Source organism: Sinohyriopsis cumingii, chromosome 8, assembly GCF_028554795.1.
Source record: "Sinohyriopsis cumingii isolate HCF-2022 chromosome 8, ASM2855479v2, whole genome shotgun sequence".
NCBI lineage: Eukaryota > Metazoa > Mollusca > Bivalvia > Unionida > Unionidae > Sinohyriopsis > Sinohyriopsis cumingii.
Genome location: NC_142968.1, coordinates 100,305,717 through 100,330,759, shown reverse-complemented (window position 1 = coordinate 100,330,759; position 25,043 = coordinate 100,305,717). Strand labels below are relative to the sequence as shown.

General features: G+C 34.6%; 1 protein-coding gene across 10 annotated transcripts in view; it reads left to right on the top strand.

Moving 5' to 3' along the window:
• Positions 1-25,043, top strand: part of LOC149794237 (AMP deaminase 2-like) — a 126,584-nt gene that overhangs the window by 83,746 nt on the left and 17,795 nt on the right. For all 10 annotated transcript variants that reach the window (XM_089968365.1, XM_089968364.1, XM_089968362.1 and 7 more), the window contains 6 exons: positions 3,401-3,532; positions 4,896-5,059; positions 6,718-6,844; positions 11,538-11,701; positions 15,085-15,205; positions 24,099-24,272. In XM_089968365.1, the coding sequence (XP_089824491.1) occupies positions 3,401-3,532; positions 4,896-5,059; positions 6,718-6,844; positions 11,538-11,701; positions 15,085-15,205; positions 24,099-24,272 (882 nt within the window). The remainder of the gene's footprint in view (positions 1-3,400; positions 3,533-4,895; positions 5,060-6,717; positions 6,845-11,537; positions 11,702-15,084; positions 15,206-24,098; positions 24,273-25,043) is intronic.

Below are 25,043 nucleotides of genomic sequence, written 5' to 3'. Positions count from 1 at the left end.
TGATCCGTAACAGTGAGTGCCTAAGACCACTCAGCCACTCTGGGCCCATCCAGTATATGTATTACAGCATTGTTATTGCTGAAGAATTTGATAGTTTTGTTATTGCTGAAGAATATCGAAGATGGTTTCAACACTCAACACTTAAAAGGAAGAAATGATCTTATCTTGAATTCATGAAAATTTGTCTGCATAGTAGAGCATCAGTCCATCAAGGGACTCTTGTTCATTTTCTGTTCTTTTTGAAAATTAAAACCAATGCAGTCTAGCAATGTTTACACAAGCAGCCCATTAAGTAATAATGCTGCAACGGTTCTGCTCTACAGTTTCATACTTTGCGTAGGGTTTGATTTTTAAAGAAAAATAATTTTCCAGGTTTTCAAGAGTGGTTATTCTGTTTGTTTAGAAAAGACCTTGTATAATTTAATTATTGTTCAAATAATATCAAGTTTGCTTTATTTTTTGGTGTGTTATTGACGGGTTTAATTTTGGTTATACGTTTTGGCCTTACTTCAGACGTGCACATCTCAAAAGACTGCTAGCTCATCTTGGTCATTTTCACTTCCAGGAATTCAAAGGTAAATTGGAGAAAAAATTAGCCGTTAGCTTTCTTTAAACGTTTAATTTATTTTATAATTCACTTGTTGCACTTTCAGAAGCTAGTGTTGCCTGCTTTGGCAAAACTAATTTTCTCTATTTTTATAACTGGTCAATAGTGTACTTTATTTAGACTAATTCAGGCATAGTTTTCGTAAGTACAACATGTAAGGAAATTCAGTCATAGTACAAGAAGTAGCAGAGGTATTCCAGCATTCATTCCATCATGCCAACACAAACAACTTCAACTTGTAAGTCCCTCTCCCAGAAGCTTATAATAACTGTAGAGCAGGACCAAAATGGCAGCTGTTTGTTTTTGTAAAATTATACACCTCAGTTTATGCGTACTTACACTTATTACCTTTCATTATTTTTATGTTTTGTAAACTTTTCCTCTTATGGGCGTACTCGTCATAGATATGTATTCCACAGTTTGATTCTGTTTTTCATATGATATTTTGGTCATCTCTTTTGCGTTTGATTTCCATCATTCAGACATGTCCAGAACTGAAGTTATTTCTTGGTTTTGCATTTAGCTCACCTGGCCAAAAGCCAAGTGCATATGATGTGGTGCTGCATCCATTGTCCTTGTTTTTTCATATGCCCTCTGACCACCATCAATACCTGCATGTTGCCACTCTTTTGTCTTTATTTCTGATCAGACTTGCTGTATCAGTTGATATTATCAAGATCTCCGATCAGTTTGATTATGAGTAAGATCCCTGCATAATAAAGAGTTGATCTGCATCAGATTGCTTGAACTTGTGAAGAGTATAGAGGCCATATTTCTCATCAGATTTGGTCCAATTTGGTTTGTAAGCTTGTCTCATGAAGACCTCAGATGGGTTTGATTATGAACAACAAACACACAGTGTAATGATCTCGCATCTCGAATGATTTCAGTTATGAGTGACATCCATCCATATTAATGAAGTGATATTTTATCTGAATGGCCAAGTGAATGCTCTGGAAGCAATATGAAAAATTTCTGTTTGGATTTGGTATGTAAGCCTAATTCATTATATTATTGGATAACTTCATTTGTGAGCAAGATCCACACATTATTGAGGTAATTTTGCATCTCATTGGCTGTGCATATGAACACTCTAGATTTTGATCAGATTTCTGAGCAGATTTAGATCAGATTTGGTAAGTAAGCTCAGAACATCAATACCTCAGACATGTCCATTATTAGTTACATCTACACCTATTATACGCTCATTTTTTGTCTCTTTACTTTGTCAGAATCATACAGTATTTATCCATATTGCATTGCTTCATATTGCACAACATGTGTGTCTAAAAATATGTTGTATTAGGAACTACTTTGATTGTAAACAAATACTTTTGTACTTTTCTGTAGCTGAGGCTTTAGCTTTCGGTTTATATTCGTTACAAATAAAATGACCAGTTCTTTCTAAGGTCTATAAAAATAGCACAGAAAGGCATATTGAGGCTAAGGACTATTGCATGTCTACCAGAGATGTACCAGTTTGCAAGGCAGTCAAAACACTAAATTTGATTTAAAAAATGCAGCTGACGGTTTTGGTAGGAATCTCAGAGCCTTGGAGCCAATAAGCCATGATGATGAAAAAGCATTATTTCTGCTGGCTAAATAGACCGTCACACAACAGCTGCTTTGCAATTTTTCCCATTAAACTATTTTGATAACAGTGTTAGGCTAACAATAGAAATACACTGTATGATACAGATCATAGCTAGGGTCCCTCCAACAGTGAGCATGCAAGTGACAGGGCATAAACATTTATGCATCTTCAGTTACCTCAAAATGTCCTTTATTAGTTCTGCAAATTGAATGACATGATCCATGTCATGGAAAACCTTATACACACCGAAGTTGTAATCTTGAATACATTTCCAACTGAAATCACATTCTTCTTACAACTCTGAATTTGCCCAATAAATCCAGTCCATCATAAGCACAAAAGCAGAATTGAGTTGGATCAGCAAAAATACAAAATTCATCCACTCAAGATCAACTGCAAATGTTTGTCGAGGTGCATTTATTCAAGATATGACTCTAAATTTCAATTTTAAGTAGACCAAAATGAGAATTTTTTAAAAACTAATGTCAGACGCATGACAAAGTACAAATGTCAGTGGGTGGTGCTAGGTGCACATTAATATTGTTACTGTGTTTTGATGAATCTATGGTTGTGTATTTTTATTTTGAAATACAGCATAAATTCAATCACTTTGTTTCTTTTAGTGTATTCTTTTATTATTAAGCCTTAGGTAGGAAAATAAAATGAGTATATGAAAAAAGGTTACTGCATTTGTAAGGATTGTGCAGTATTACTCAGAAAAAAACTCAGTCATATTTCCCCATAAATTGCAGTAGCTTGTAAAATATTAACAAAGTGGTCTTTCATTTGATTGAACTTGTGAACACTCTGGAGGCAATATTTCTTATAATCTTTCGATCAGACTTGCTCAAATCCAATAACTTTGGTAAGATGCAGTTTCAGCTGTAGTCATTACATTTTTATAAATTCATATCTGATGTTGAATCAAACAAATCATGAAATTTAGAGACCCTTCATATTTAAATTTTCATAATGAAAAATGGCTTCTTGGAAATGAAAGTATTCTTTAAATAGCTAAATAAAACTGCAGTGTATCAATAAATTTTCGAAAGCAAATCATTGTAGATAAGTGTACATGTAAAAATATAATTACAGTTCATTAATTTAATTAAAGAGTGTAATTTTCACATTAAACAAATATAGATCAATCCCATTTAACACTTTTTCAACAACATTTTGTAAATTTACTTTGATTTCAGGATCGCAACACCTTTCACCGATTTGATAAGTTCAATGCCAAGTACAATCCAGTTGGAGAAAGCAGACTGCGTGAAATTTTCATCAAAACTGACAACTACATTGATGGAAAGTACTTTGCCCACACAATTAAGGTGAGGAACAAGTGATAAATTGTGCATTAAGGTTTATGAACTTCAGCTGGTGCTTTAAAAAAAACACACTTTGTCAGAAAGATAATGCATAATTATGCATTCCAAATGTATGGATAATTCTGATTAGCAAAAACTGCTTATCAGTGCATTATCTGTTTTGCTTTACACAGAAACCTGTAAAACTTAGTAACAATAATAATAGAAAAGAATCTTATCACGATCTCCTGCAAATTCTCAAACTGTTAGCTTGGCTCTTGCAAAATCCCTATGTTTTTTACAGTAAAAGCTCTGGATGTGTCAGATAGTGTTCCCTAGAATTTGTAAACTTGATCAGCATTCCCTTGAGTTAAAAAATTACCTGGTCACATTCTAGTGAAAGGCTATACCTGGGTACAGTATGTCACAATACAATAGGTTACTCTCCATGCAGCAGTGTTTACTAAGCTATGTAATGGAACAAATACCATGGGCTTTATGATCGCTTTCTTGTAGGATTGTACATTAATTAGCACAATGAAAAGTTGTTTTGTAAAATACTTTCATGTCATTTTATAGGGTATCATTTCACTTGTGAGTGTTGACATGCTTGATGTTTGTCATTTGATAATATTTTACAGAGGGAATTAAAAGATAACACTGTTCAGAATTGGTTTTAATTTTTTACCTACATAATGTTCATGTTCTGTTTCTGATGTTCTGTAGCTGATCTAGCTCCACTTCTTGCAATATCAATCACTGCCCTATCCACATACCTGTCTCTCATCCACACCCACCCACACACGTACACATGCAAGCATATACAGAGACAGTGTCTTCATAACAGTTGACAACAATCCATAATCGGGTACTTTTCACTATCCATCATGCAGTCATTATCACAGACCATCAAAAACATTCAATTGGAAAGGTAATTCTTGTTCATCTTAACTACAGGTCTGTCAGCCTGATATTCCCAGTTCCAGGGAGTTCAAGCAAATGAGAACAAAAGAAATGATAGTCACATTGTACTTCATTAGCATCAGTAATTTTTGATTTTGACAATTATTATCATCATAACCAAAACTGTCAACATCATGGATACCATCATCATCATCATCATTTCAACTGCCACCACCACCATTATTACATGACCTTCAGTGACCATCATTATCATAATCATAATCACCTTGGTCACTACCACAATTATGACCATCGTCATATGACCATATACCTCTATCACCACTACATCCACAGTAACCATCATCACCATTATCAGCACCACCACCTTCAGTGACCATCATCAACACTGCTACCACCACCACTATCACAAGAACCACTGTCTTCATATTAACTATATTCATCCTCAAGGTCAATTTTATTGCAGGAGGTGATGAGTGACCTTGAGGAGAGCAAGTACCAGATGGCAGAATTAAGACTGTCCATCTATGGGAAGTCCCGAGATGAGTGGGACAAGCTGGCCATGTGGGCAGTCAAGCACCGAGTGTACTCACCAAATGTTATGTGGATGATCCAGACTCCACGACTGTAGTATGTATCTTAGGGTTCCAGTGACCCGTATTTAGTACCCAGTGAAGGCACATTCATTATGAAGTAGTCACTCATTGATGCAGTTTAGAATTCTGTATTATTTTCACATGAACCCTTTAATAAGAATACCTTAGCAATTTTTTTTCAAAAACTGCTTTCTTTAGGTATCATGTGTGTTTAGATGGAACTTTCTTATTTATTGTTGAGCATTTATTAAGCAGATAAATAGACATAAGTATCACTTTTCTGACATTAATGGTGGTGGCTGAAAAGTCGTCATCAGTGTTGAGATTTTGTGTGAAAGATTTTAAAAGTAACTGAGGAGTCACATTGAATGGTAAAGGCATTTGAACTCAAGACCAGAAAGGGGTACAGGTTGATTCCCACCAACATATCAGTCTGGATTGGTATCATGGTGTGTCTTCAGGCAAGGCACTTGCTGGCTTTAGCACATTTTAACCCTCAAAGTTTTGTTCTGCTACAATACACTAAAAACCAAAACAAAGCCTTGAAAGCCTGTTAACATCTACATTATTTGCTGTATTCGACTGAGCCTTTGACAGTATTACTTTATTACCTGTTATATGTTAGCCTGTATATCTCACCCTCATCAGCAGGTAGCATCCTTATTCACAGGTAAAGTGTAGTATTCCTTAGATTCCTTCTTTCTCACCAATTTGACAGAGACTGGTTTGCTAACCTTTTCATATCTCCATCTAGATAAATCAGCTCAGTTGTCTCAGTCATGCTGTCCATGCACTAGGAACTACTTTTCAATGAATGCAACCCTTGCTATCTTCTGCTGTGCATATGTAGTTGTTTTAAAACAATCATCAGTACTTTCACAAATTTATCGAAATATTTTGGAGAAGGGACAAATAACTTCAGAAAATAAAAAACAACAACAGAGATTAAATATAAAATTTGTAAAATTTAGAATTTAATGAAAGACAGATGAAGACAAGGACATAGAAAAACATGTATTCTAACCGCATCTTTTCAGATCTTTACCCAGTAACTGTGGACAAATATTATCAGAACAAGGCAGGAAATCATAGTACCTAATGAAAAAATATGTGATTGCAGATCAGAGTCTATGCTTATAGTTGGATCTGTACTTTCGATGTCTGCCTAGAAACTTGACAGCTTTGTCACAAGGGTTATGGTCAAATTTCGTCATTGTGTTCATTTTGGTAGCCTCACCACAGTTGGCATGGTACAAAAATTCCATGAATTTGCTTTTTATTAGTGTTTTCTTCAGGCATTCAGATTTCATTTAACCTTTTTAAAATTATTGCCCATAGGAGGGCTGATGTTACCTTTCAACCCCACATTTTTAGGATATTGCCCCACTTATTTTGTGTGTGTACAACTGTGCTTTAATATAGTATTGCTTTGTGTTCATGCGGTACTTTGATCCAAGTGCAAAGATAACAGATTTGCTGTTACATAATGTGCCAGCATATCTGTGTCTATGGTGTGTGTCGGAAATAATAAGTAGAACAAAATAAAAGAAATGCTGATGTGCCTGCAGATCAGTGTCTGTTTGCAGTTGGACCTGACTTTAGGCAAGTATATATTGTGCTTGTTGTCATACAGTCAAATCATAAACACTAGACAGGTGGAATATATTGAACGTCCTTTCTTTATCCTTTCAGTGATGTATATCGAAGTAACAACCTGGTGAAGAATTTTCAAGATATTTTGGAGAATATTTTCTTGCCATTGTTTGAGGTCACCAATGACCCTAAATCTCACCCAGAACTTCACAACTTTCTCCACTATGTAAGTAACTTCTCTCTTTAATATCAGTATTTACAGTTGAACATGTACATGCGTGGCTAAATAATGTTTATTCAGACCACTTGTATGTTTTTTTCATTGTTATTTGTTTAATTTAGTGTCAAATTATAACCTGGACAAAATCTGGGTTCTTATCAAGGAATTGTTATCTCTATTTTTTATTTTAATTTTAAAAAATGTTTCAGCATTTCAGTCAAGATTTGACACAATCAAACCATATGATCTCTGATCTAATGCATGTACTGTATGCCACATTTTGTGCAAACAAATGATTAAATTTATTAATGGTAATTTTCTTTTAGGCATTTCACTCACTTTTGTCATTTAAGGTGGGGATGTGGACCCTGTAATGATCAATATTGAGTGTACAAGGATATAGTAGGGGATAGAATGGTTTTGAAAATGTCTATTGTAAACCACTGTGTAATAAGTGTCAGTTGTCAAGTACACACAATCTTTTAATTAACAGTAAATAAATATTTGATCTGTTCACTTTCATTTTCAAGCCAGCCCTGGCAGAATTTAAGCATAGTGGACATTAGTTATGTATCTTTTATTATGCATGTACATCTGATATCTGTCCACACATCCATCCACGCTCTAGATTAACTTAAGAGTTTTTTCAAAGTGGTCAGTTTCTCGAGTGCAGTTTGACACGGGTCATGTTACTTTGCATACTGATACATTTTTATGTACAGCACTAGTTTACAAAAAGCACAGGGATGCGCTTGATTTGTTGGTCCTGGCCAGCTTCTTATTGTTAATTTCTGGCCATAATCTTCATAATATCTTAAATCAAACAATTCATCAAATACTTTAAAACATTCTCATTTTATTTTGTGCAAAAAAACATGTCCACCATGTCCCACTTACCTTAAAGTGTAGGACCAGATATGTTAGGTACTTCGGAGAATAGAAACAAGCAGCTGGTTGATCATGATCATAGATTTATACATGCTTAAAGGTCTTTCTTTCATGTTTGCTCCAAAAGTGACACACTAACAACTTATTTGGTGTACAAGCTTTTTGATATCTGTACTACATACACTCCTATTTAAAAATGTATGCAAACAACAGTTTTTGAGCATGAATTATGTGCTGTAGTACTTGAATTGGAAATTCTTTTTTCATAGGCTCACCATAAAGAAGAAAATTTATCTTATGTTTTTCATCTGTCATTCCATATGTTACTAGGGGCCCCATATGGCTGAGTGTTCTAAGACACTCGCCTTTACCAGTCATGGCCCTCTCACCTTTGTCAGCATGGGTGTTCATCTTGGGCACAGTCAATGTGGGTATGTGAGAAAGGTTGCCAATAGCTTCCTGTGGGTGGGTGGTTCTTCCTTTGGGTTTCCTAGGTTCTTCCTCGACAAAGTTATATTGGCCAACCTATCATACGTAGAAAAAATTACATTAAACCCTCAAAAACCAAACTATCTGTTATCAATTTTATTTTCATATAAGTATAATTGTCCACTATCTACAGTTACCAGACTTTGTGGATAGCTTGTACATGAGGTGCAGCTAAACCCTATCAATTTTGTAGCTAAAAGGTCGAAGGGCAAAGGTCAAGGAAGTTGTGGCTAAAAGAAGAAAAATGGTTTCAGCAGAAAAAAAGTTTGTTGTGACCTACACACTGGCTAAGAAAGAAACCTATTGTTTTTATGCAGGAAGAAAAATTCTTTTTGCATAGTAACATTAGTTCAAGAGCACATACCATAACCAAACTTTGTGGTTAAAGTAATGTAGGCCTTTCTCAAGGAAAATGGGATATTGCAGAATACCTTTTGTTCTACGGTAAGCTCCTTAATCAAACTTTGTGGCTGGCTTGCAATCAGGTATTAAGGAATCTTTAAAGGTAAGAGGTCATGGCTATGGTACGATGAATAAGAAAATAATAGGTTCTGCACATTAGGTTTAGACTGCATACTTGAACCAAGGGTTGATGTCATTTATGCCCATAGGTCAGTAATCTTCAGCGTCAATTATACTGTTCTAGTACCTCCATAGACAAACTAAACATAGGATGGGCATATACTATGCCATTCACATAGCTCTTGTTGCTTTATTGTTTCATGTCAGCTGACATTTTTGAAAAAGCAGCATTCTACATTTGTTTGACTTAGTTGTATCATACTTTGTTCAACTTTTCATCATTATTTATGCTAATTACAATGTTTTTAATTAACTTTGCATTTTCAAATCAGAATCATTCAGTATTTTACAACATTGAACGTGCAACTTCATATTGCACTCATAACGGAACTACTTTCTATTGTAAACAAACAATGGACGCCGATGCCAGCACTTTTGATTTGTAAACAAATCGTGTACACTCGCGTAGTAGGTGGTTTACGTTTTGGTTGATTAAATTAATAAGAATGGCGAAAAATATACTTACTGTTTTACATCCTGAATTTCTTCAAAATGTATTTTCTTAGTTCTGCAAAATCAAATTACATGAGCCATGTCATGGGTTCTCAAGCTTCATTACACATTTTGAAATTATATTGTAATTTCGACTATATTCCAAGTGCAGTTACATCCCCCTTACTGTATTCAAAACGAAATAAACATATTCCATAGCATCTTTTTGATAATTGCAATTGAAAAACTTTATATTTTTCCCACATTATGATTTTAACATTCATTGACAGAACAGAAATACACTTGCAGATGTTTACGCACTGCTCCTTCGCTGCTGAAATCCAGTGTACTTCATGTACAATTGGTATAGATAAAACCAGTGCATAATCACAAAATTTCATGGAAACAACAAAAATACAAAGATCTATTCATTCCAGATCATATGGAAAAGCTGTTGCAATGCGCATTCATTCACAATATGATTCCAATTTCAATTTTAAGTAGATCAAATCGCCATTTTCTTTCAAAAGTTATGTCTAGTATGCAACTAAATTCACATTTATCGGGGTGGAGTTATGTGCACATTAATAATATTGTGTACTGATGAATTTGCACTTGTGTATTTAGTTTGGAATATGGCATACATTCAGTTACTTTGTTTCTTGCAGCATATTTTTGTTTATGTAATTAAGCCTTAGGTAGAATAAGAAAATGAGCATATAATAAGAAGGTTACTGCATTTGTATGGGAAAACATGAACTCGTTTTGTCAGATGGATATACTGCATTCCCAAGGTCGTGCAGTATTTCCATCCAAAAAACTCGTTCATATTTTTCCCATACAAATGCAGAAACCTTAAATTTGTTGATGTACAATACTCAGTATGTAGGATAATATATGAGATACTCATTTGTTGAGTAAGTCCTGGTTCAGTGCTCAAAGAATTTTTTTTTTAGACACTGACCCAGGGCTGGTGACTTCAATAAATTCACAAGCTTTAACTGAAATTCCACAAGTCTGGACTAAAATTCCACAGTGTAAAGTTTCACCTATTTTTATATTGTCATACAGCATTGCAATAGCTACAATTTAAATATAAATTCAAAGGGGTTTGAAGGTATTGCAAGTGTCATTATTGTACATCGTGACACTCACTTGGGACTGGATGGTCCTGGTGTTCAAACTTCTCTGCTGGATTCTGTGAGTGAATCCTTTTCAGAACCGAGTTAATATATGTTGATGTTGTGTTGTTTTCAGTATGTGTAAAGAATTAATAGAACCCTCTCCCCCATTTTTTTCAGCATGCTTCACAAAGTTAAACACCATCAACCAAGAGTTCTGAAATATGTTTTTGTTGAGTTATGCTGTTAGCAAATTGCTTTTTTACATGCAGTAAAATCTGACTTCAAAGAAACATTGTCACTGCTCACAAACTTGTCAAAAATATAATACACATGTCGTAAACATTATCATTCAAGGCAGTAGTGTGTAATAACTTTTGTTCTTATACGTGCATCTTGCATCTCTTTTATTTACCTATAACGGGTTGTTCCACTTCCTGATCTTACCTATGCAAATTTGCACAATGGGCTCACCCACTGTAGCCTTCAAACGCTTCTCACTAGCTATTGTGAGCCAGTTAAGTAATATGTGAAATGGTGGTTTATACCTGACCTCTTTGTCTTTAATTGCCGTTATTTAAGCTGCTTAAGCGATAATTTTACATCAGCTCCAATCATGACTGTTTACCATTTATACATTCTACATGTCACGGGCATATACTGAAAGTGGTGTTTTTCTTTTAGTTTTGAAGATTATGGAAAATTATGTTTTCTCGAAACATGATCGTGTCATGGGGTTTGGGAGTACAAAATCGTATTTTAAGCATGACTCAACATGCTTCAATTTAATTAAATTCAGAACTCAGTTTCACGTAGGACATTGGTGATCTGATTTAGATTGCGCAGTGTTTTGGCATTTAGGGCAGCATCTTGACAGTACACATTTCATCAGCATGATATAAGTTTCCTCATGCAAATTAGATTTTTTTTTTCGACAAACCCGATGGGCACCTCACTTAGAATACAGGGCAGACCCAATCTAAACTTAGAGGGGCCTCAGGCGTCAGGCTATTGGATTTTATTTTAGCACTGTTGTAAATTTTATGAGCTAGTACATGATCATTATACTTTTTGTGTTGCCTACAGGTCTTATGTGGTGACCTAATTAGACTTCCTTGAGTTTACTCACTTATAAAATCCATGATTACATAATAATTCATCCTTTATCACATACTTTATCCCAACAGGTGTCTGGTTTTGACTCCGTTGACGATGAGTCCAAAACTGAGCACATCCGTTTTGACTATGATTCACCCACGCCAGACCTGTGGACAGAGGAACAGAACCCTCCATACAGCTACTATCTCTACTTCATGTATGCCAACATTGTGGTGCTCAATCACTTCAGAAGGTAATTAATTCTTTTTCCTCACCACAGATGTGGAAGGTACATGTACTTAACCATCTGTCTTTCATTCATCCATCCATCCTTCTTTCCATCCATCTGTTAAGTTTTCTATACAAAATTCCTTCACTTTGTTTGGTGTACCTTCCTGTAAGCACTCCAGTTATTCAATCTGATCTTTATTGGAACAACTCCTTTTTTGTTTCCTTGGTGACTTAAATGGCACCGTTCAGTTTGGGGCTGTAAAGATATCAATGGAAGAGGGAAGAAAATAGAAGGCTTTATTTCTAAACTCAATCTTTGCCTTTTTAATGGTAAGTCTTATACCTACATGTTCCTGCCACTGGATTCTACATGCCCTTGGATTGGACTGTCTGCAATTCATCTCTTTTACTGGTAGTCGGTGTTGAAATATATGTGGTAGTTACCACTTTCTGGTGTATTTAAAAAGAAATATTCCCAAACTTCTAGGGCTCAGGGAGAGATGGAAATTTGGCATGGTAGATTGGGAAATATTCAGTCCCTCAGCTATTCATAGTAGTAGATCCAATTCTCTTATTTGCAAAGATATTTTGGGATATTGTTGGGGATACCGTACCAAAGTGTTCAGCAATTTCAAAATGTTTGATGATGCATGCAAAGAAGAGTCATTAGAGAAAAAAAATCAGCAGTATCAGATTTTTGAAAGAAATCTGATGAAATGGTCACAGCCATACCGGAAATCTCAAAATATAAGGGCTGAAACATTCTCAGAACTCTTTACAAGAGATAAATTCTGAAAACTTGGCCATGTCAAAGACTTGAAAGAAAAGGTTCCTCAAAATTTCAGATCTGCTAATGTTGAAGATGACAAGAACCTTTTACTCTCAGGAGTTACAATACTCTTGATCAAGCCTACAGAACCTCACCAAGCCAAGATGATATCCACTAATAATTTCTTGAAACATTTACCTGACATTTCGGGGCCCCGAGTGGTCTAAAGTGCTCTCTGTTATGGATCACTGCCATCTCACCTCTGTCTGCGTGGGTTCGAGTCTCGGATTCGGCTAATGTGGTTATGTGAGAAAGCTTGTCAGTAGCTTCTCGTGGGTCGGTGGTTCTTTCCGGGCTTTTCCGGGTTCTTCCTCAACCATTAATACTGGCCGCCATGTATAGCCTATCGCGTGCTGAAAAATGGCGTTAAACCCTACATCAACATCAACAACAACCTGACATTTACCTGGCTCATCTCTCAATACACTACTAAATATTTTCAATAAATTTTGGAAAGGGGCAACTTTCCAATCTTGGCTAGAAGCAGTGAATCAGTACCCAAGCCCAGAAAGGACCACACTAGCCCTTCCATATATCATCTCATAGCATTAACTGACTGTATCTGCCAAAACTTGGAAACGGTGATGAATGATAGACTATTCTGGTATCTCAAATTGAACAATCCACACTCGCACACATCGGGGTCCAGAAACATAGACCGCACTAAAAGCAAGGGTGTGAGTTACCAAGGGACCTCAGAAAAATGAAGAAAAGGTTACCATGCAGACTCACCATTAATACTGGCCGCCATGTATAGCCTATCTTGCAGACTAAACATTGCAAAGATCATGTATGGGTGAGGGTGGTAGTGCGCTATTTAATGGGAAAATACTCTTTTCATTGTTGCTTTGGGAATAATTGTCAAGAAACAGCTTTATCTAATGAAATTGTTTGCTTTTCAGTATTAATTACCTTTATTATCAGGATAACCAATCCCTGAGAGATCATGAAAAATGTAACTCCAGGCAGTTTCAACACAATATATGTGTGCCTCATTTTGTAGTGAACTTAAATTACTGAATTGGCACTCAAAGATTTGCTCTTGGATGAGTAGAAGTTTTACTGTTACTTGCAATGAACTCACAGCATGAATATTTCACTAATAAAACAATTCTTAAAACTCACATTTCAATGTCTCTACTCTATGAACAACAAACATTTGACAGTAATTTAAGTTCACAACAAAATTTGGAATTCCCTTCTCCATAATGAACCATATCTATCAAGGACTTGAATTTAATCAATACTCCTTTTGCTTGGTTGCCTTGCTATCTTTGATCACAAGTTCTGACTGACTTAGATAATTTAAGATAGTTTAATTGTTATTTACACAATAATATTTATAACAGTATTCGAGTGGCCAGTTAAAATGATTTGATCTGACTGATAGCTCATGTGCAAGTAGGATTTGGGTGCCTTTTAACTTTCTTATGCATTCCATTCCCTTTATTTGATTTGATACAAAAGACATAACATGATAATACAAAGCATGTCCACTTTTAATTGAGTGTAATACAATCCACAAATACATCTGCAAATCAGAGATCAAAACACTGCAGTTAATTTGGTTCTCACAGAAACATCATTGAACATACCTGTGACAGTAGATTGACATTTTTCATATTTGAATACAAGAGAGCAAATCACATTTGTGATTATTACACTGAACCCAAATTAAAATATATTTCATTTATGTGCATTTTTCATTTTTTGTGGGCATAATTCTGCATCCATTTGGAGATTTCATTGATAAAAAGTGCATGCTTAAGGGTCTGTATATCATGACCAGATAGTGTGTTTTTCAATCACCTGGATCAGATAAGAGTCTTTTTACTTGTCATTTAATTTATCATGGTCATTTATCCTGATATGGTATATGTCTTCCAAATAGTCTCACTAATCCATGCATGATCTTTGGATTATTTCTTTAAATGTGTTTCCAGTTTTTAACATAATTAAACTTTAATGAACTTGCTTTCCACAGCCCCTGGAGATTTTTATATAAAATGGGTTCCAGTCCATAAGAAAGACAGCACTCATTGTACTACACAGACTCATATCTGCCATCACAGAATGCACTGGCAGATCTGGTTCTGTGCAGTTTGTTAGGAGTAAAGAGTAGAACAAACAACATAGAACATGATCTGCAGACCCATTTGCTACGGTAGATCTGGATCTTTGTTGTTTGCAGTTTGACTTGACTTATAAGCGAGTGTGTATGTTAATTCTTTTTCTATTATAAGGTCAGTATTGTCATGGATCCTAATGTATTATGTTTTATTGTAGGACAACGCTATATTGAGGGAGTGCTGTTCTGCAAGCATTTCAACTTTAATCTGAATGCATGAGAAAGACGATAAAAATAATCATTGAGTTTGAATAATGCGTTTGGCTTTACTGATTTTGTTCTCTGTGCATCGTTATGTTTACTAGTGTATTGAGTTACAGGTGTTCATTAATTGAATTCTCTTTAACATCCTTGCTTCCTTATTCTGATAATATCAAAACCTAAAGTCTTGAAGAAAATTTGAAGAAATCATAAAAATTTTATTGGAAATCTTTTTGCTTATTTACAGAGAGAGAGGTTTCCACACTTTCACATTGCGACCACACTGTGGAGAGGCCGGAAATGTGACTCATCTTGTTGCTGGATTCATGTTGGCTGAAAACATCAGTCATGGACTCATCCTCAGGAAGGTATATTCTTAATCCACTGCAAATTAGCTTGATTTCTCATGTTTACTTAATCTTCAATATTAGAAGCATTAAAATGATTCTGATTATTGGTTAAAATTTGATCTGTGATTCTAACTAGTTCAGAACATGTCTAACCACTACTTTAACTGGTTTAACATTAAATTACTCATTGCATTACAACTAACATGCAAGACATTTTGCCAGACATTTTGAAATACCAAAATTTTATTGCATTAATTGTGCCAAATAGTTAATGTTTAAGTTAATAAAATTCATTATTCTATGGAACAAAAAGAAATTCAAAAGCATGAGTATAGATTTCCTTCCAGCCCCATTCTATGCCTCTTAGCTGACTATTACATAGTGTTGCACATTGATTGTGGAGTCATGGGTTTCCTGCAATTTTTGTCATATATCCTCCAAATTTTCACCTGTTGCACTCCCCACTGTATGCTTTTTCTCCAGAACAAAAATAACAAAGTATGTATACAACTTTTCATTAGGGGATGTCACCCATGTCTCTTTTGACCAGAGTTGCAAAGGATGATAAAACTGTACAGAGGGCAATGAATATCTATTCAGAAACAATGTATCTGGCAATGAAAACATTAAAATTATATAATAGTCATCTGATTTGCAAAGTAAATTGTTTGGCAACTATTAATGAAACGTATTTGCAAGGTTGAAGTCACACATACAGAGGTTCAGTTTTTTTTGAGGTTGAATTAATGATAAAATAGACTAAATTTATGCAAATACACAATTTTGTCATTAAAATTAATTTTTGTTGGTTAGGAAAGAAAATTAATAAGAAAACATTAAAATTTATTATTTTAAAAATGCTGGCGGATAATGAGTGTATGCTAAGTTTAATCAGATTAAGATCCAGAACAGAAAATTCCATAGTGCAACACATATAAGGTTAAGCAGATATTCAGACATGTTAAAGTTTTCATAAGTTACTTGAGCACTTGATAAAACTCACATTGCACTAATGTAAGTGTTCAAGGAAAATATAATAGTACAGTGCAGACCACAACATTAAGGTGTCAAAACTACCAAGGCAAACAAGATTATCTCATTTTTATAGTTCTATTAGTGCCCTTCAAAAAAAGTTGCATGTCTCAACTTTGGTGGCAGCCGGGAGTGTCTCCTGTCTGTTGGATAGTATGTGCAACACTGTATATATCAGCTTATTTCATCTGTTTTATGTACATGTATTTTGTTTCTAAACAGGCGACTTCTTTATGATCTCTGCAACAAATTTCAAGAACAGGTTTCATCTACTATTTTTTTAATTGATTCTTTAATCAGATTTCTTACTAATCCATACAAAAGGGATGGGAACAAATTGTATGGCAATCAGAACTGAAATCAGAAAAAAATATCCATGAGAGTTGAAACCAACACTGATCTGAATGACTGCATTGAAAGAATGGAGACAAACACTCTGACCATTTTAGTTAATCTTTCTGAAAATAACTGCTTGTGAAGGTTTGCTCTACATAAAACTAAAGTTGAGTCTGTCCACAGGTTTTCTTAAACCTGTAGTAGGTAGTATTATATGCTACAGACTAAAACCCAGACCAGAGTACATGTCACTAACAGTCATTGTATTACCAAAGTCAAAATTCTCCACTACAGTAAACCATTCTTTAAAGCAAGCAGTCAAGGACGTACATAGTCATTTCAGTGGTTCATAAGATTTCTCTGTCTTAGGCAAAATCCACACAGCCTACAAACAATGTCACAATTAGAAACCTTAAACGGCTTCACTGTAGTGATTGAGTACATTGTTATTGGAGTTGATCCATAATGCCAGTGTGAATAAGGCTTTTGTCTTTGTCTTTGAAAAGTGATTATCATTTTCCAGATTTAATTGTCATTGTAAAAGGTTTGTACCATATCTCATTTTTACTTTTCTTAGGGTAATTATCATTTTGTGGTAATGACGATGTATGAAAAATAAAGGGATCTTGCCCAGACAAGGCCTGCAGAACACACGACACCCGACAACCTAACGTACAAAACTAATGTACAAATTCTGTCTCATTCTGTTCTCAACTCAAGAATCTGATTGTTGTTATGAGAGAGAGAGAGAGAGAGAGAGAGAGAGAGAGAGAGAATAATCTTTACTGTTCATTTACCTGTCAGTTGTATTATTCCTTATGTAAACACTGCAAGGGCACTATTTTATTCCATTGGCAATTAAAACCTGAATAAATAAATCATTTTGGTTGTAATTATGAGATCCATATGGCTATGCAGAGGTCATACATGCTAATTAAATATGCTTGGCCTTTAGCTTGGTCTTTTCCAGTAAATACTGGATTGAAGACCAGATTCACCTCTACAGATCAAATTAAGGAGGCTCTACATAGGGAAATGAGGCTACCCATGGGGTATTGAAAATGTGTATGTCAAGCCCATTAGCTCAAGAACAATATTAATCTGCTGATACTTGTTCTGAAGCCAGTTAAGAGAGAGAGAGAGAGAGAGAGAACAAGAAAGCAACATGTAAAAAAATATTTTTGTATTATAAATACATATTATTTTCAAGGATATGTGATCTGATGTTGGATGAATGCACAAAACAAATGCAAAAACATGCAATGAAACATTCATAATTTTCAAGAGTTTTGCAAGTCTTCAAGCTCGAAACCCTCAAACCATTCACATTCTTTGTCACTAGAGAGACTTTCCAGTGGAGCTGCATTGTCACTCCTTATGTAGTGGTCCTCTCTACCATTTATTACATTTGAAAGGCCAGTAACTTTGAAGTTTCTGATTGTCATGTCCTTTTCCTTCTTTATTTGTTCACTGGCTTCAGAAATCCAATCAATCATCTGCTGCTTTGAAGAGGCTGGAATTTTTCCGGTTGCCTCCTCACCAGCTTCCCAGGTTGCAATATTTTTGGAAGCCTGGTCTTTCATGTACATTGACCATTTTTTTCTGCAGCAGTCCCTTGAAAGGTTTAATTAATTATACATCCAGTGGCTGTAGTTTACTTGTGCATCCACCAGGGATTACTGCCATTGTTGCCCTGGATTGTTTCATGGAGTTTTTTTTACTCCATCAGTCAAATGGCCATGGAATGAATCCAACACTAGGAGAGAAGGCACGTACTTCATGTGTACTTTCCAAACTTTACTATATTCAGTATAATCCAACATTAGGTGTTCATTCATCCATGCTTTTTGTTGAACTTTCACTACAACTCCCTTTGGGATATTTAGATTTTTTAAGTTTCTTTTTCCTCAAAAGATTATCATGGGTGTCAACAAGTCACCAGATGCCAGGCATCTCATACACAAGTTAAATGGTGCTTGTCACTGCTGGTACCTCTAATACGCACCTCTCTCATTCTGACTTTATCAATTATCTTCCCAGGAACCAAGTCGAAATAACCTGGCGTTTTGTCCATATTTCCAAATAAATGTTCATCAAATTCCTCATCCTCCTGCAGCCTTCTTATATATCTGGTAAAGCAGTATATTTTTTCCTCTAGGTCTTGAGGTAGTTTTTGAGATAATGAAGTTCTGCATCTCAGTGCAAGTCCATTTCGCTTGAAAAATCTGTCAACCCATTCTCTTGAGCCCTGAAACTTTAGATTTTCCTCCTGAATAACTGCTGTAGCATAATTTAAAATTGTCTGCTCTTTCTCATGCGAATATGTCAAGGGTCAGCCGGCACCTGGGATAGATCCTTTTTCTGTCCTTTGAATATTTTTCGAAAAATCCATTTTCATCCAGCTTGATAAAGTACTTAGTGTAAGATGATACTTTGCAGCTATGGGCCTAATCCCACATAGTTTTGCCTCCTCAACAATTCTTATTTTATCATTAATGTCGCATTTCTTATACTTTCCTCTTATTGGTGACTTTACAGAACCAGGAAACTGGCTTATTTCCCTCGTATCTTTGCTGTAGTCCAGCTTGTCTGCTGCAGGCTCAGGAAATTTTTCAGCAACAATGGGCACCTTTTCAATAGTATCTTTTGGTATGATGGCATTATCTGCTGCATCATCTTTTACACTGGTGATCTTGGTAACTGAAGTAACAGACAGGTGATGGACTTCACCTTTGTCTTTTCTGGGCCATCCAGGTCCAGTTTTCTGCCTTTTATTTGGTGGTTCAGTGCATTTAGGTAGTGGTGGGATAAAAGTCTCCCCCTTTGGCAGGGGTTTGAAGAAACTTGATAATAAAGACATGCCCAAGCATGAACAGACCAAGATCTTTGAAGATATTAACTATATATAAATTGAACTCACGAAGTCAATGACTTTCGCATTTATGATTAAAATTAACTGGGTTTTTATAGTTTTTATTGCATTACTATATTGAGACAATAAGATTAATTGCCCAATAGTCTGTGGTCTTTGCGTCTTCCTGTACTGAGATATTATTTTTACTGGATAAATAAACTCAAATGGCTTCTGAGCTCCTTTTCAAATGCATGCATTTCTTTGTTACTCAGTTAACAAAACAGTTGCCCTTTCAAAGTAAGCTGAGCAAAGGGCTATCTACACACTTATAAATTGGTGAATATTTCTTTAATTTTTTATTTTTTATTTTTCATTATTAGATGCCTCAGATACACATTTACGCAAGGATAATTTGGGTTTGTGTTTCATTGAGGAAACAAATATTTATATTTCTCACATGGTATTATACCGGATATACTCGTCGAAGAATAAATTGGTCGTTTTGCATATCTAAGTGATACGTCAGCATTTTTTCTGACACCGTTTAAAAACGTGATGCAGATAAAACATAAAAATATGTAGTGAAATACAATAATAAAAAAAGAAATCATCAGTGACATACATGCATGATTATAAATGACGATTGTTATTTGGCGTGAATCTCCCGTTTCATTATTCGATGCCTCAGTTAAGAACATGCCCAAAGTTAGTCACTACTCATAACTTGCTTAGCAAAACAATACCCTGGTCATTCGATGTACCTAAATCAAACTTTGGTATATTTTTGAATCCGTTTGAAATCAAAATCTGTCTTCAATTTTAACAAAATGAAATAAAAATAATAGATACATAAAAATGCAACTTAAACAACGATTTTATCCCTTATTCTTAGCTGTAAAATTTAAAGGGCCGTACTTTTTTATCACTTTGGTAAAAATAAATCTTCACAGTAGATCGTTTTATGTATGAAAAATAATAGGATGACCGAAAAATATGAAATTTTATGTATGAAAAAATACAATAGACTTAATTAGTTATTGTTTTTATAGCTTGATGGTGTACATAAAATTAAAGTGCATGAAAAATAACGTTTTTGTGATGCTATAGTTATTAAACCATCACACCAAGCTGTCATTTGTTCATTTACTGCAGTCTGTTGTACGCTTTGTTTATAGAGTTAATCACTTTATGTGATTGATAATTAAGCCTTGGCCTTTAATATCTGATTTTATTTTGTTTTGGTGGTGGGTGGGGGTATTATTTAATGGTAGGTATATTTCCCATATTTACCCAAAGCCTGATTGAAACCTCTAATTAGTATATAGGATGAATACGTGTTCACATAGCTAACCACATTTGAAGTAACTCTAAAATTTATGAACAGGAGAAGTTAACTTACAGACAGGATAAACCTTTGTTGATTTTGAAGTTCATATGCTAATAAATGTACTTCCAATCTTGAAATATAAATGTCAAAGTTTTGTGTTAGAGTCTACTTTTTGTTGGCAGAAGTGGTGGTTTTTCATGACAGGTTTTACTGTACTGGGAAGTTAGATCTTCAATAAATGAAAATATAACTATTCTCATGACCTTTGAAAAATTGCAAAAATCATTTTGTACGTTATATTTGAATAAATTAAAAAACACTTCCAGTTAAAATGGAACTCAGTTTTAAATCAGAATTCAAATCCTGTTTGGAAATCAATATTTTTACTGATTATGCAGAACTTCAGAGTTGTCAATACAAAGTTTTCCACAAAATTAACTATACTGATAGCAAATTGTTTGAATGAAAATCTCAGAATCATTTGATATGTACTTTTTGTAATGAAGCAAAAGAGACTGCTTAATTAAATTTTTGCATGTCATTTTGTGAAAACATTGATAGATTTTATATTAGTTCTTAGAGATAAATGTCATATGAGTTAGATTTAATATAAGATACCTTATTATTTCAAATTAGAAATTGACTAAAAATGATCTTTGATGAATGTATTTATGTATGTATGTGTATGTATATATATGTACATGTATGTGTGTATATATATGTATGTGCGTGTGTATATATATGTGTGTGTATATATATATATATATATATATATATATATATATATATATATATATATATATATATATATATATATATACATACATGCATGCATACACACATACACACACACACACCCCAGCCTATCTGTAGCAGCCACCCATGGGTACTGATAACAGTGACCTTTGTAGACAGGTGACCTCTGGAGGCAGGTACAGATCCCTTGTTTGGTTCATGGCAAATTTATGTACTATGAACCGAATAGCATTAGCATTATTATTAGTAGCATATGATGATTATTATTATTTCACATGTATTTTTATTAACAGTAGCAGTATGCTGCCAAGATACATGTATTTAGTTTAGCTATTTAACAACAATCAAGAAAACCACAACTGTGAACATGCACTCATCTCTCTTTCTCTCTCACACACACACACACGTGCAGACATTTTTATCTCATTATCAGTAAAACAGCTTCTAAATAAAATTACCAATCGACAGCTTACATGTGATCGAGAAACATACAACCAATGTTCTGTTATGCATGAAAACATGATCACACTTTAAACAATTGATGTTGCTCAAATTCTCTGAAATCCAAAGACAGTCCACTTTTGTTTGCAAGTTTTAGTGATTAGTGAATGAAAAGAAGCTTCCTGGGGCTATTATTAGTAACACCTAAAATGTTAATCCTTGTTTTCTCTGACCCTTCCCACCCCATGTTTTATATTTTGACATTTATGTTGTGGTGTCGGCTCAGAGTTGCTTGCCTGTCAAACAGTTGGAATTCACCACTGCAAAGCCAGATTCATCAGGCAGAGAACACAGGTCAGTGCAGTAGTCACATATACAAGAAAACCATTGTTGATATGTGCTCCATTAACGATGAATCTTTTTCCAAGTTGCTCCAACAGCAAGAACTTTCTGGTCATTCTTCTTGGAATAAATATGTTGAGAATTTGTCCTTTGGTTCTTTTTAAAAATAAAATGTGACTTTTATGTAATATTTTTGAAATTTTGCATAACAGCATTGCAATGGGGTTTATTGTTGGTATTGTATGACTACATAGAGATGTGTGTTGTGAGATTTGTGTGGTTATGTGACTAGCAGTGCAAATGGTGAGAGACAGGTCAAATTTCATCAACACTGAAGTTTTGTCTCTGTAGATGGATTAAAGAGATAACAATTAAAATACAATTCTCAAAATTAAATCATTTACTATTGATTTCATGCAGATATGGCTTGATGTAACATCATTTAAGTTTGCTAGGCCTGCTGATAAGCAGCTACTCTATGACACCAGCGAACGGTGATGATGAATTCCAAGTTATCAATAGGTAATTGACCGTGACACTACACCCCAACATAAATGTGCAAATATCACAAATGGCATGGGAAAGGTCAGATGAGACTCAGATAACTAAACCATAATGGATATCACTAGTGCAGTATACTGCCGCTAAGGTTAAAAATCGCCTTGCTTTCAAAGCTGAAATGTTGACTCCTTTGAGTTTCACTGGATGGCGAAGTACAGTTGATTTTGAAATGTTTTAGAATTCATACAGGTAATAAATATTTGTAAATACCATGCCTTGCTCATCAGTCAAAAGAAGTTCAGTTTGCAAACTTGGAGAACTTACTATGGATACAATGCAGCGACCATGGAAGGCAGAGAGAAATGACTGATTGGTTAAATTACACATAGCCGCTGACCATGGATGACAGGTGACTGCTGAACATGACATTTATATAGGAATATATTATATTTGCCAGGAAGACATTAGAATGCTGTCTTTTAAGTTCAAGTTTTGTTGTTTGCATAGATCAGATAAAATTTTATAAATATGTAAAATTATATTTTATTCAGTTCTCCTAGCCAAGAGCAGAAAAAATGGCGGATGAAGATTAAAGCTTTACTGATAGCTATTCAGTATTTAGTTATGTTTATATTTATATTTTTTTAAATTAACCCTGTACTATTCTTGTTGATCTGTATCTCACTGGATTGGGATATCAGTCCCCAGAATGTAAGTTATATATTTAATATTAGTTCTGTATCATATATGTATCAATTCATTTATGTAACCGTTTTTTGTGTTTACTGTGTAACTCTACTTGTCTGATTATATATACAGTCTTCATTTATATGTGGAGTTTTAATAAAATATATACTCAGACATGAACATTAGGCAGAAATTTGATACGAAACAGAATTTCATTTCAAATATAAATTGTCAGGTACTTAGGAATAGTGATGCACATGGCAGTGGCTTAACTCTCAGCAGAAAAACTCCATGTGCCTCTTTCCTCAGTCATGTTCAGGACATCAGAATTTGTTAAATGGGGAGGGACATCTGTAGGCAGTTTCAGGGTAGAGGCATCCCACAGGTTTGCCCATGGTTCGGCACTGCATAGATATATTCTCATAAAGTAGATCTGCATGTATCTATATATACATGTATGTGTGTGTGTGTGTATAGGTTTGTGTGTGTAGATTATATATATATATAATGTAATATAAAAATAATATAATATTGACAAATGAAAAATATGGTCAAAAGATGTGTTTGTTTCCACCAATATGTTGAACAACTGTTAAGAATATGTCACATTCTGTTTTTTTTTCTCTACATTTCAGGTGCCTGTATTGCAATACTTGTATTACTTGTCCCAGGTTGGAATTGCAATGTCCCCTCTTAGCAACAACAGCTTGTTTCTGAGCTATCATAGAAATCCTCTCCCAGAATACTTTGCCCGTGGTCTGAACGTCTCTCTGTCTACCGATGATCCCTTACAATTCCACTTCACAAAGGTTAGAGAGTTATGAAATATGAAGCATGCAAAACTAATAACCTGATATCTCACTCAAGGGCCAGCTTACCAATACATTTTTTTTGCTACACTAACGTTTTACTGAGAAACAAGGAGTTTACTGAATTGTCTGATGGTTGAACTGTCAGCTTCTGATTCCAGCATTTTGTTAGAAACTTCTGAGACAATTTCATAAAGACTTAGTGAGTGTCAGCAAGTGGTCTTTGCATGGGCAAATTCTTCAAAAAGCATGTTATGAACACACTTATAAAAGATTTTATCTCCTATTTGTCACTTCCTAGTGACGGAAAAGGGATTTTCGGTAGACTTATTTCAGACACATCTTTCAAATTTAGAATTTATATATAGATAGATAAATATATAGATGTATATGAAGTTCTTTGGCAAAATTTTGCATTAATGAGTTGGCAAATGTGTTGCTTAACAAAATGTTGTATTGTTGAGTTGACTATTCATGGAGTTGGTGGATCAACAAGTTGACTTTTTATAAAAAAACTGCTCTAAGTTGTTGAGCTTCTGCTGACAGTAACACAAATTGTTAGCTCTAATGGTCAAAGACAAGGATGTGAGGATCTTGCATCTATCATCTGGTGTTGGTTGGCAGTTATTTGTTATCACTACTACTAAACTACTTGGAGGATATTCATACAACTTGGCATACATTTTTATCATGCAGTTTGCTTGGTTCTAACTGAAAATGATTTCATCACACATTTGGTATAGCTATCATGATGACCATCGTAAATATCAC